Below are 12,582 nucleotides of genomic sequence, written 5' to 3'. Positions count from 1 at the left end.
AGCCACTCAGGCGCTCTTAAGAGAGCTTGCTTCTAATGTGTCACCCTTTAAGCATTTTCCATCTGTCATCCTTTATTGAACCTGAGACCCACAGTTAACTGACAAATCACTTGCATAAGTCAATGGCAGATTTGGTTCTGAGGACATGTAACCCCTATTCAGGTAAAGTTCCAACTAATGATGATGCCACCCAATGTAACTTATCCAACATTGTATTTCATTATTTCCCTTTAATGTGGAAATTCTTTTCTAGTCCTAAAATGCACGCTGACTTTTTCTTAGGGTATTCCTGTAACCAAACACGCTTCACACTGTCCTAGGGCATAATTCAATACTTTCTTTGCAACCCTTAATGAAGGTCGCTTAGACCGACATCGCTGTAATAGTTCTCATTTTCTGAAGTCCCTCAACCCTTGATTTCTATGAATTTTTAACCCCAGGAATCTACGGGAATTATATGGAAATGTAATAAATGTTTATTGAATGAATGAGGAAACAGTGATAAAGATCAACCAGAAAAAAAGGTTTATTTCAAATCTTCATAGATCACAAAAATTCTTTTCTTCCACAGAGACCTCAGTCCGTGGAACAGGGACCCCAGCAAAGCAGTTTTCATTGTCGTTCGTGATCTTCAGGCATTTCCATGATCTGTGATAGTGGAAAGAAGAGAGAATCAAGATGGACTCGGGCTTCCTGAGTAGTGACTCTTCCATCCCTCAGATCTGGGTAGCATACTGTCTAAGGAGGCCTGATTAGTATAGTGGGAACTGAGATTTATTACTTATATGTATCCAACAAATAATCCTATGAACTATGTGAAGTTTGACCATCAGTGGCCCTTTCCCAATAAATGCATTTTTCTATAATAAGTTGCACTGTGAGCAAGACGATGTTTATGAAAAATAGTTAGCCAGAATTTTATGGAGGGATGTAAGAGACATGCCAAGGGGTTCTGATTGCATTTGGAAGGAAAGTGCATTACTTACCTTTGCTGCAAGGAGCATCATACTCAGCAATTGCAAACTCATCTGAATGAAAACAAAACCATTAGGTGAAGTGAGAGGGAAAGATTTATGGAATACAGGTCAGTTAAAAAATATTTTATTATGGGAAGAATTGTATCAGAAACATCAGCATCATTCATTTCATACATTCCTTGCTGTTTTATATGTTAACTCTTCAAATACAGTATATTTCTTTCCCCTAAACTTCTGAAAGACAGTTCAAATGTTCTATGTATTTAAGTCTCACATTGTTTTGCAGTTGATTTATCTGAAGAAAAGGGAACTAAATATCCTACAGGTGGTCTGTGTTAGTAGTTGATGTATTAGTATGATAGATAGTTTCTATAATATGTATAGAAGACAGAGAAGAGTCAGACTTGATGGGGACAAAATTAAAGAACAATATAATAAGTTGCCCCCACACATTTCTCAAATCTAAATTTTTTGTGACCAGAAATTTAATTTCTAAGTCAAAGTTGTTCACACTCACCTGTCTCATAGTAATCATAGACTTTCACTATGGCTGGCTTCAGCTCTATTACTGGGACATCTTGCAGAACCATGAAGGACATGCTGAGTGTCTGATTTGTCACCTAGAAAGCAAAAGGGAATTACAAGCTTTCTTCTCTCTTCTTTGAATGAGTTTAATTAGTCATCTACTTTTGGAGAGAAAAACTTTTTATCGACTAACAGTGTCCTTAAGTGGCACAGAAAGCTCCCAGGGTGAATGAAAATATCCCTAAATTTTGCTTAAATAACCCAAACAATTCATATACTCTGATCAATACTGGTCCATGGGCTCTTTGTAAAGGGTGAATGATACATGATTTTGTTGGGTGAATGGCGATATTCGTTTTTCCGTATCCAGAGATTTGGTATAGTTTTACTTCTCTATCTTGTAGAAATACTGTGTTGGCTTAACAAGTCATACAAAAGATCTATCATTCAGCCTTATTAAAATTTCACAAAACTTGTAAAATATAATGTCTGTAAGTATAAGATGAATAAATTATGTTAGAACAAAGAACTATAAAATGAGATTGGCTTATTGGTTGACTGATCTTATCATTTTATGGTGTATCCTTGCTGAAATGGTCAGTATTTCCCTCTTTTATACTGTTGATATAATAATTTAGCTGTGAATTATATAATTGATATATCTGAGGTATGATATATGTAATATGTAATATATAACATCAATTATGTTGATGTTGATATAATAATATAAGAAAGAAACCATCGGGTTTCTTTCTTATATTACTTGATATCTTCAAAAATAGGTTATGGACATAAACACATTGTGCAGAGAATTTTTTGTTTATGAGGTCCAAGAAGTATTCATATCCCCATATTATAATGGTCATTTTTTTCCCACAGTCTTACATGAATTTCAGATAAAGAAGAGGAGAGTATTTACTGGAATTAATATTAGAATGCTCAAACTTTTGCCATGGAGGCGATGTCTCCAAAATGCCTTCATTCACTTTCCTTAGGATAGGATTAGTATATCTCCCTTCAAGAGATTATTACCTATATATTACCTATATTTTTTTGCAATTAGTTTGGCAGGACTCTCACCTTATCCAGATAAATCAAAACATGATTGTTGCTGACTTCTGTTCGGCTCACATGGTTAGATCTTTCAAGCTGAAGAAAATTAATACATCACAAATGTTAATAAACAGATGAAGCCTCTGGGAAAACCAGAGAAACGAAGAATTTTTATTACCAAATTAAGCCTGAGGGTAAAGTTTCTTCAAGTGATTTTTGTAAGTGAAGATGATAATGTTTTTACATAAAAAATGAGAGATAATTGGGATGCAGGGTTTGATATTAGTAGGACACATGACCTATGTGTGAAGTTGATGTATCTGAAGAAAAGTGAAACAAGTATCCTAAAGTTGGGAATTTTCTGCATTTCGAAGTTCAATGTACATTCTATTCCTTCATGAAGGAGGGTTTTCTTAAAACTTTTTTTTTTGCTTGCTCTTACAGCAATCTCATTTTTCTCTGAACTTCTGTAATAATTAGAGTTAATATTTATTGGTCATTTTTGTTTATTGGTCATTTTTGTATTTTTTTCCACTGGTGCCATAAGCTTTATCTTCTTTTTTTAAAAAAAGTTTTATTTATTATTTATTTAAGTAACCCTCTACACCCAACATGTGGCTCAAGCTCATGACCCTGAAGATCCAGAGTTTCATGCTCTTCTGACTGAGCCAGCCAGGCGTCCCAAGCTTTATCTTCTTAAGTGTCTAAGCTCCATGAAAGCAGGAGCTTGCTGACATTCTTCTTCTAGTAGATGTGGCTCTTGGAAGAGAGCTGTTTGTAACGTGAAACAGACAGTCTCTGTGGTTGTCATCAAAGCAGTGGATGGGAAGCCTGCTGGAGTTGGCAAGGTCACCACGTCTGCTTGGAAAGCTCAGGAGGCTCAATGAATATTATCCCTAATGCCTGCCACCCCAGTCCTAACCAGCCGTAGAAGAACGATCACAGTACTGTGTGTCTCAATTGGCCATTTAAGTCTAGAAGGAAGACTGGTTAATGATAAAATGATAAAAATGTCCCAGAAAACCTTCAGAGGGAAGAGAGAATGTTTTGTGGATCATTCATTTGTGCATCTGTGCGTGCGTGTGTGTGTGTGTGTGAGTTTTAACTTACTAGTTTTAAAAACAAGTACTTTCTAGTGGGAGCAACTTGACTAAAAAATCTGTCAGTGGGGCTCCTGGGTGGCTCAGTAGGTTAAAGCCTCTGCCTTCAGCTCAGGTCATAATCCCAGGGTCCTGGGATCGAGCCCCACATCAGGCTCTCCACTCCACGGGGAGCTTACTTTCTCCTCTCTCTCTGCCTGCTTGTGATCTCTGTCTGTCAAATAAATAAATAAAATCTTAAAAAAAAAATCTGTCAGAGAATTTTGAGACCCCCTAAAACAAAGTTTAATGAGGGAAAAAAACAACACACACCAAAAAACCAAAAAACCTGTATGCAAACATGTTTTATGTTATATTATATTATGTTATACATATATATATCTTATATTATATTTCTGACTTTGGAGAAAGTATTTGTGTTTGATAGAAGTGACTGAAAAGATTTTAATATTTTCTTAGTCCAGAGATACCTAAAACATTAAATAAAATAGAGCCTCCTGGACATATGCTAGACCTACCATTTTCACTGTTGGTTTCAGGGGAATGAAGCCGGACACCATCTTCACGTCAATAATCACCATGTTGGAGGCAGGACGACTCCCGGTGTAACTGAAGATTCAGGGAAGAAAGGAGTTAGGGTTTTCTGTGTTACTAAATATTCTCATTTTCTTTTTTTTTTTTTTTTTTAAGATTTTATTTATTTATTTGACAGAGAACACAAGTAGGCAGAGAGGCAGGCAGAGAGAGAGGAGGAAGCAGGCTCCCTGCTGAGCAGAGAGCCCGATGCGGGGCTCGATCCCAGGACCCCGAGATCATGACCTGAGCCGAAGGCAGTGGCTTTAACCCACTGAGCCACCCAGGTGCCCCTAAATATTCTCATTTTCTATGCCTAGAGCAAGCCCTCACTGCCCTCAAAGGTACATGGAAGTCTTCCTAAATGTCCTCCCCAAGCGGAAGCATTACAATCTCCAGGGAATGTGTTGAAGCCACAAAGACCAGGCTGTACCCTAGACCCGATGAGTCAGGACTTCACGTGTGTGGACTCGAGGCAGCGCAGTTTGAGAAAGCATGTGACACAGAGCTGGGTCTGAGACCTCTAATTCTGCCAGTTATTTGTGACATATACTTTAACTTTTTTTCCTGAATAGTATCCCCACCCAGGTTAGAATATTCTTGTGGACAGATATATTTTTTGTTAGCCCTGGAGCCATCTGAATACTGCTGCATATATATCTATTTTTCCCCCAAATTGATTATTTTGTATATAATCTGAGATTTATTTATTGCCAGTAGGAATTCTAACTAGAGAGTCACTATTTCCTTCTATTCGTGCTTTTCAGGAATTCTCCATATCTGTCCTGGATAGAGCAAGGATGATATCAAATATCAAAAGGTTTACCATTACAGCCTTATTAAAACTGCATAAAACTTGTAAAATATAAAGTCCATAAATATAAGACTGAATAAATTATGTTAGAACACAGAGCTATAAAATGAGACTGGCTTATTGGTCAACTGATCTTATCATTTTATGGTGCATCCTTGCTGAAATGGTCAGTATTTACATTCTATTACAATATTACAATATTCTATATTACATGTACATATACATACATGTACATGTATAATAGAATATACATTTTATATTCTGTAATAGAATGAAATCCGAGAATGAATCAATGACCTTAGTATTAAATCAGGAATTCAGGTCAGAGGCAAGGATGAATGTTCTCTGTTTTTAGCTGTTATTGAGGGGAATTAACCTTTAAATAATGAGGTTCGACAAGCATAGATCCTGGAGACAGGGGACGTACCATGAATATATGCCCCACCACGGAGAAATTCTGTATGAACCCGAGGACACACTGCTTTTTCAATAAACGTAGTGCAGATATTTATGGACATGCTGCTCAGCTTAATAACAAACTCCAGTAAGAGGACTGGTGTTCTAACCAGAATTAGATGATTCAGGCAGAGGTCTTACCTGACATTCAGTGAGATCTGGAAGCTGGTGTGGGCTTTGGGTCCATCACAAGTTTGGGGCAGAGTCTGTACCTCCAAAGCAAATGGGAACTCTGCCTTTTCTGGCAGAATATTGTATTTCAGGGATGTCTGTGGAATATCAAAGACAAAAATCTGTGTTTCTCTCTTTTCCTCCCAATTTCCTCAACTCTTTCTCTGACTTGCCCTCTCCTCTGCCGAGTCAGAGATTAACGGCTAATGAGGACCAAGAGTCTCACCTGGAGGTAGACACAACCTTCTCCTGTCACTGTCATGGTATATTCCTCAGGCACCTTTGGCAGTGAGGTCTGCTGTAGTAACAGGCGGTTGTCGTCGTCCACTTGGAGTTTTGCGACAAGTGTTCCCGAATGTTGGATGGTCACCTGTGTGGGCTTCCCAGTCCTGGTGAAGGTGGCTGCTCCGTATCTGGACAAGGCCTGGAGAGCCACCACTGTGTCCTGGAAGAGAGGAGTGAAAGAACCTGTGTAGGCTTGGTAACCTTCTGAATCAAAGGTCCATGTCAGCCACCACAACGGGGGCCTTGATTCCCTCTCTCCTGCTCCCCTCACTACTTAAATACTGGAGCTCTAATTTCAAGATTGATTTTAATTCTTAGAGCCATAACAGTCACATATCTGCTTCAGGAGTGCATTTTATTTCTCAGAAAATAGATCTTTTTCAATCTAATAAATACTTGTGGGATATGGAATGTGGAAAATATACATGAATTGGAATCAGTTATTGGCATTAGCTGTTTGCCTAAGAGGTCCAATTTGGTAACTATGGTCATACCCGCCACCACTCAGCCAAAATTCAGTTGGCTCTCAGCCCAGATGAAACTCTGCTCTGTGGTGAGGTCAGTGCCATGAGGAAGCCCAAGGTCCTTTGCAGCCATGATTAGGGTCATGCTTAATTATAATTATCTTTGGTTCTCCCTTTTTTATTGGAAGTCTGGATTCCTCCCATTCCCACGTCATATTCTCCATTCTCATCAGCACTGAACCTGAACCTGAATGAGTCTTTAAAGAATAGATTTCTTTTTTTTTTCCAGGTTTTTAAAAAAATTATTTTTATTAACATATAATGTATTATTGGCCCCAGGGGTACAGGTCTGTGAATCATCAGGCTTACACATTTCACAGCACTCACCATTAAATAATAGATTACTAAGAAAGAATGGCTTGTAATAAAAGTATTCAGTTTTTTCCATTCATATGGAAAAGTAAGAGAGAAATTACAATGGAAAAAAGATGGGATGCCATTTTGTCACTTTCTATTTCTCTTTTAGGTTAAGCATGTAGGCTAACCTCTAAATTCTCTGAAGATGAAATGACCTGCTGTGTACATATTGATGAATTTTTCAAATATAAGATTATAGAGTTAGGCTTAGGATGTTGGCGCAGTAAAGAAAATTCTTCATGCTCCTGGTGAACAGAAGTTTGTATAGTAAGAGGTGAATAGTAGGAGTATAAAATGTGTCCACTTTAAAATAAGCCAGTTAAAGGGGACCTACGAATGGAGAGATTTGCAAGGAGAGGTTACTGGGTTTTGAGCAGCATTCCTGGGAACAGTTTGAAAGGCACTCTTAGAACTTCCAGAAGATTCCAGAAGGTAGGTTTTATTTTTGGTTGTTGTTTTGTTTTTTTAAAATTCATTCTGCTGTGGCCATTGCATACCAGGTCCCATTTCTTTAGGGAGGTAGAGTTTTTATCGGGAGGAGAGGTCCATGATGGTAACAAGGATGGGGTCCCAGGATTGCAGACATTTTCTTTTTAGCCCTCTTTGACTTTCATTTTTCCTTATTTCTCACTATCCCTGAATACTAGTAATATTTACCTCATTCAAGTTATTCTCAACTTCAGTTTTTCTTCTTGAGTGTCTTTATAGCTTGTTCAAAACTTTTTTTAAAAGATTTTATTTATTTATTTATTTGTCAAAGAGAGAGAGAGAACACACAAGCAGGCAGAGTGGCAGCCACAGGCAGAGAGAGAAGCAGGATTCCCGCCAAGCAAGGACACTGGAATCATGACCCAAGCCGAAGGCAGCAGCTTAACCAACTGAGCCACCCAGGCGTCCCCAAAACTTTTTTTTTTTAATATTTTATTTATTTATTTGACAGAGATCACTAGCAGGCAGAGAGGCAGGCAGAAAGAGAGGAAGGGAAGCAGGCTCCCCACTGAGCAGATCGCCCGATGCGGGGCTCAATCCCAGGATCCTTGTATCATGACCTGAGCCGAAGGCAAAGCCTTTAACCCACTGAGCCACTCAGGTGCCCATCCCAAAACTCTTGTTACCTAAAGGTGAAGTGAAAGGTTCTGGGAAACACAGACCTGGGTGGAGGAGAAGCCCCCGTGCGAATTCTGTTGCTTTGTGATCCACTTCACGATGTGCGAGGCAGAAGTCAGCTCCTCTGAGGTCGGGGCAGGCTGGGCCGTGAGGTAAGCCAAGAGCACATAGGATGTCATCTCCACCTCAGCTGAGGGAGCCGGGGGTTCGTAAAAATGCTCCACTGGTGCCCTGGGTTTCTGAGGTCGCTCCCAATGGACAGAACCCTCTGGAGATGAGAAAAAGAGATTTATGAGTGACTACCTATTCTTATTTAATTTAAGTGAAAGTGCCTAAGCCAGAGCTGAAGTGAGGAGTACACTCTTGAACCTTATCTAGACGCTTTTCCTTCTGTGTAAATCTGAACTTGGTTTGTTTCAGTTAGGTGAAGGCAGATGTTGCTGGAGTCAGAAGCCCACAGCCGTCAGTTTCCAAAAAGTTGCTGTGGTTGGGTTGTCGGGGAGAAAGAGCAGAGCAAGATCCCTTGCCAGCTGTGGGGATTTCCTCTTTTTGATGTTAATCAGACCTTATCTAGGCTTTGTTAAATTTTCTATAAGTTTTTCTTTTTTTTTTTTTTAAAGATTTTATTTATTTATTTGACAGACAGAGATCACAAGTTGGCAGAGAGGCAGGCAGAGAAAGAGAGGAGGAAGCAGGCTCCCCGCTGAGCAGAGACCCTGATGTGGGGCTCAATCCCAGGACCCTGAGATCATGACCTGAGCTGAAGGCAGAGGATTTAACCCACTGAGCCACCCAGGCGCCCCTATACGTTTTTCTTTTAAAAAATTTTTTTTTAATTCTTTTTTTTAAAATTACTTATTTATTTATTTGACAGAGAGAGGTCACGGGTAGCCAGAGGCAGGCAGAGAGAGAGGAGGAAGCAGGCTCCCCGCTGAGCAGAGAGCCCGATGTGGGGCTCGATCCCAGGACCCTGAGACCATGACCTGAGCCGAAGGTAGAGGCTTTAACCCACTGAGACACCCAGGCGCCCCTCTACAAATTTTTCTATAGAAGTTTCTTGTGAGGATCACAGATGACATGAGATAACGGAGTTCATACTCCTTAGGCCAGAAAAAGTACATAATCCTTAAAATACCAAAGGCTGACGAAGATGGAAAATAATAGGAACTGATTTACCATGATGTGGGAAGGAAACTGCTCTTTGGAGAGCAATTTGGGAATATCCAGCAAAGAGGAAGATGTGCTTAGCCTGCTAATCAGCAATTCACTTCTTGGAAGTGTAGCTTAGAGAAACTCATGCAGGTACAAGGAGGCATGTTTGTGTTCATTGCAACGTGGCTTGCAATAACCACAAATAAGAAACAAGAAAACATCCATGAGGGAGAGACTCCTTACTATAAATCATGACCTATGTATATATCGTGAGATATTTTGTGGCAGTGAAAATAATGAATTAGAGCCACAGGCACTCATATGGGGCCTCCTCTTCCCACAAGGTTCAATGTCAAAAACAAAAGGCAGAGAAACAGGCAAGAAAACAAGATGCAGAAATACTCAAAAGTGTGATACTGTTCATGTAAAGATGAGGAACATGTAAAAATTCTGAATATTGTTTAGAAATAGGTATGTAGGAAAAATAAAGAAACCCAGGGAAATTATAAGGACAAATTCAGGATAATGGCTACCTTTTGGGGTGGGAGTGGTACACAGGGAATTTTTTCCTGCACTGGTAATTTCGTATTTCTTAAACTGGGAGGAAAGTATAAAGTGGTTTACATATCTGAAATATTCCCAATACGTTTTAAGGATAAGCAATTAATGGCACTGTCAAGGGTGAAAGGTAGAATATGTTTTACTGGATAAAGTATTATTTGCATTTTTATTTTCTATTTCTTTGACCCCTCATATAGACCACTGCACACATAGAAATATTGTGTGAATATAAATAGATTTGTCAACATTATCAGACTTTTGATATGAGCATAAAATACCAGAATTTATTTATGAGGTTACTTCCTTCAGTCTTTTCTTATGTTTAAGAAGATATGATGCACCAGGAAAGGACTGGGTGTATCTTAAGAATGGCTATTAAAGGGGCACCTGGGTGGCTCAGTGGGTTAAAGCCTCTACCTTCGGCTCAGGTCATGGTCTCAGGGTCCTGGGATCGAGTCCCGCATCGGGCTCTCTGCTCAGCGGGGAGCCTGCTTCCTCCTCTCTCTCTGCCTGCCTCTCTGCCTACTTGTGATCTCTGTCAAATAATAAATAAAATCTTAAAAAAAAAAGAATGGCTATTAAAATCACAATAGGTAATCCTTTCACAGCACTTACTTGTACCATATTATTTACTAAGTGCTTTGCTTGTATTCATTCATTGAATATTGACACAACCCTATGAGGTAAATACTATTATCCCCATTTTATCATTGTAGAAACTGAAACACAGACATGGTGAGTGAGTTGTCCAAGGCCTCGTAGGTTAAGACGCTTTGGAGCTAGTCTCTAGAGGCTGGGCGTCTCACTACTACACTACACTGCCTCTTATCTTTTGATGTGTGACTTGCTTAAGAGAACCCAGATTTTATAGTGAAATAGACAAAAGAAGACAGGGGAAAGGGTTCACAGGATGGAGGTGTGGGGGTTTTGCTGTACGGTTCTTGATACAGAGAATGGGGGCTGGGAGAGGACCACAGATGTGTGCTCACCTTCCTTCACGGCTTCCTGATGAAGGGAGCTGAGTGCTTCTCTCCTCCTCTCCTGGTTACCTGCCAGGGCGAAAGCGTAGGCCAACAGTGCCTTGGTGTAGACATGCTTTCCATGGGGTCCTTCCTTTGCTGACTTCCAGGCTGACTCCAGGCAGAACAGGGCATTGCGGACAATGGGGTGCTGGGGTGGGGAACAAAGAGGGAACCAAGTAAGCACAGGTCAATTTTCAAATGCATGTGTTCATCTATTCTTATTCTTGTGGATCAAGAGAATAGTATCTTCGTGTTATCATGACATTTGTAAGTCAGGAACGCAGGCCATATTTTTAGAATTCATTTTGAGTGTGTATATGGCAGCAGTGGGAGGTCCATAGGGGAGAAATAGCTTAGGGGCATCACTGGGATGGTGTCAATCTTTCTTAGTGGATTGTCCAAATTTTCTGCTGATCTGGGAAGCACCGTCCTGGCATAAAAGAGCTGACACTGGACTTTGAGCAGAGGGATGGTTCTGACAGCAGGGCAGCAATGTCATTGCATCTAGAACTATGCAGGGGAGGAGGTAGTACATACAGTGGCAGGGAGAGGAATCTCCAGAAGGGCAATGGTGATGTAGGCAGAGAGGGTCACTTCGTCTTCCACTCCACCCTGTAAGTGAGAGTCAGAGGGAGAGATCAGAGTAATTTAACTTCTGAGCACGCTCCTCATTGACTCTTTGCCTTCTGCTGTGTCCTGGAGTTTATCCTCACTCAGATTCATTCCCATGGGGCCAATTACCACAATCAAGCTAAGTCCCATCCCCTCTTTCTTGGTACTATCCAGGTTTCATGTATTTATTTTTTAGTTAGTTAGTTAGTTACCTTTGCTAAGGAATTCCTATATTATTACCTCCTCTCATCCTTGTGGACATCATAAATGGACAAATCAAAACTAATTCCAAGGGCGCCTGGGTGGCTCAATAGGTTAAGTGTCTGCCTTCAGCTCAGGTCATGATCTCAGGGTCCTGGGATGGAGTCTCACATCGGGCTCCCTGCTCAGCAGAAAGCCTGCTTCTCCTTCGCCCTATGCTGCTCCCCCTGCTCGTGCTCTCTCGCTCTCTCTCTCCCAAATAAATAAATAAAATCTTATTAGAAAAAAAAAAAGAAAAACGAACTATGAGAACACCTCACCTTAATGGCATTGTTGAGCAGAGACCCGGAACTCCTGAAACAACCATTGTCCTTCTGCTTTTGGGAGAGCCAGATGAGGGCTTGGGTGATGTATGATTTCTCGATAAAGATGTAGTTTTGAGCCTGGGCAAAAGTCTTCATTACAAAGGCAGTGAGCCTGATCAGGGCGGAGGAGATGATATTTATGTTGTTACAATAGTTTTATAACTGTGGCACAGAAAAAGCTTCCTATGATACTGCTTACATTGATGTGAGTCACCTGACAACTATTCCTGTGTATTCAGAATTCCCATTGCCTTTAGACTGCTTGATTCGTTGGCTACATCTAGTATTTCCTTGCTGACTCATTTTCTCATTGCTACAGAGAGTCTAAGAACTTCTTCTTCTTCTTTTTTTTTTTTGAAAGATTTTATTTATTTATTTGACAGACAGATCACAAGTAGGCAGAGAGGCAGGCAGAGAGAGAGGGGGAAGCAGTCTCCCTGATGAGCAGAGAGCCTGATGCGGGGCTCGATCCCAGGACCCTGAGATTGTGACCTGAGCCGAAGGCAGAGGCTTTAACCCACTGAGCCACCCACGTGCCCCATAAGAACTTCTGATGTTACTTGTTTTTACTTATTTGAGTAAGGCTTTCTTCTCTTTAGAGATTTCCTTCTGTAGATGGCAGAATCTCCTTACTTAGAAGATTGAATAAAAAAAAAGAATTAAGGGCGTCTGGGTGGCTCAGTGGGTTGGGCCACTGCCTTCGGCTCAGGTCATGATCTCAGGGTCC

General features: G+C 40.3%; 2 protein-coding genes across 5 annotated transcripts in view; one reads left to right on the top strand and one right to left on the bottom strand.

Annotated features, from left to right (window-relative positions):
• Nucleotides 1-1,495, top strand: part of KLRG1 (killer cell lectin like receptor G1) — an 85,453-nt gene extending 83,958 nt beyond the window's left edge. For all 4 annotated transcript variants that reach the window (XM_047743046.1, XM_047743047.1, XM_047743043.1 and 1 more), the window contains one exon: nt 572-1,495. In XM_047743046.1, coding sequence (XP_047599002.1) covers nt 572-628 — 57 coding nt within the window. In that variant the 3' untranslated portion in view covers nt 629-1,495. The remainder of the gene's footprint in view (nt 1-571) is intronic.
• Nucleotides 503-12,582, bottom strand: part of A2M (alpha-2-macroglobulin) — a 42,099-nt gene continuing 30,019 nt past the window's right edge. Inside the window, exons 26-36 of the mRNA XM_047743029.1 lie at nt 11,811-11,967; nt 11,215-11,289; nt 10,645-10,825; nt 7,987-8,210; nt 5,896-6,114; nt 5,640-5,767; nt 4,174-4,264; nt 2,583-2,651; nt 1,495-1,597; nt 987-1,028; nt 503-648 (exon numbers count right to left, since the gene is read on the bottom strand). Of these exons, the coding sequence (XP_047598985.1) occupies nt 632-648; nt 987-1,028; nt 1,495-1,597; nt 2,583-2,651; nt 4,174-4,264; nt 5,640-5,767; nt 5,896-6,114; nt 7,987-8,210; nt 10,645-10,825; nt 11,215-11,289; nt 11,811-11,967 (1,306 nt within the window). The 3' untranslated portion in view covers nt 503-631. The remainder of the gene's footprint in view (nt 649-986; nt 1,029-1,494; nt 1,598-2,582; nt 2,652-4,173; nt 4,265-5,639; nt 5,768-5,895; nt 6,115-7,986; nt 8,211-10,644; nt 10,826-11,214; nt 11,290-11,810; nt 11,968-12,582) is intronic.

The sequence above is a fragment of the Lutra lutra genome, chromosome 8, assembly GCF_902655055.1.
Source record: "Lutra lutra chromosome 8, mLutLut1.2, whole genome shotgun sequence".
In the NCBI taxonomy this organism is placed as follows: domain Eukaryota; kingdom Metazoa; phylum Chordata; class Mammalia; order Carnivora; family Mustelidae; genus Lutra; species Lutra lutra.
This window is presented reverse-complemented; position numbering and strand designations above follow the sequence as displayed.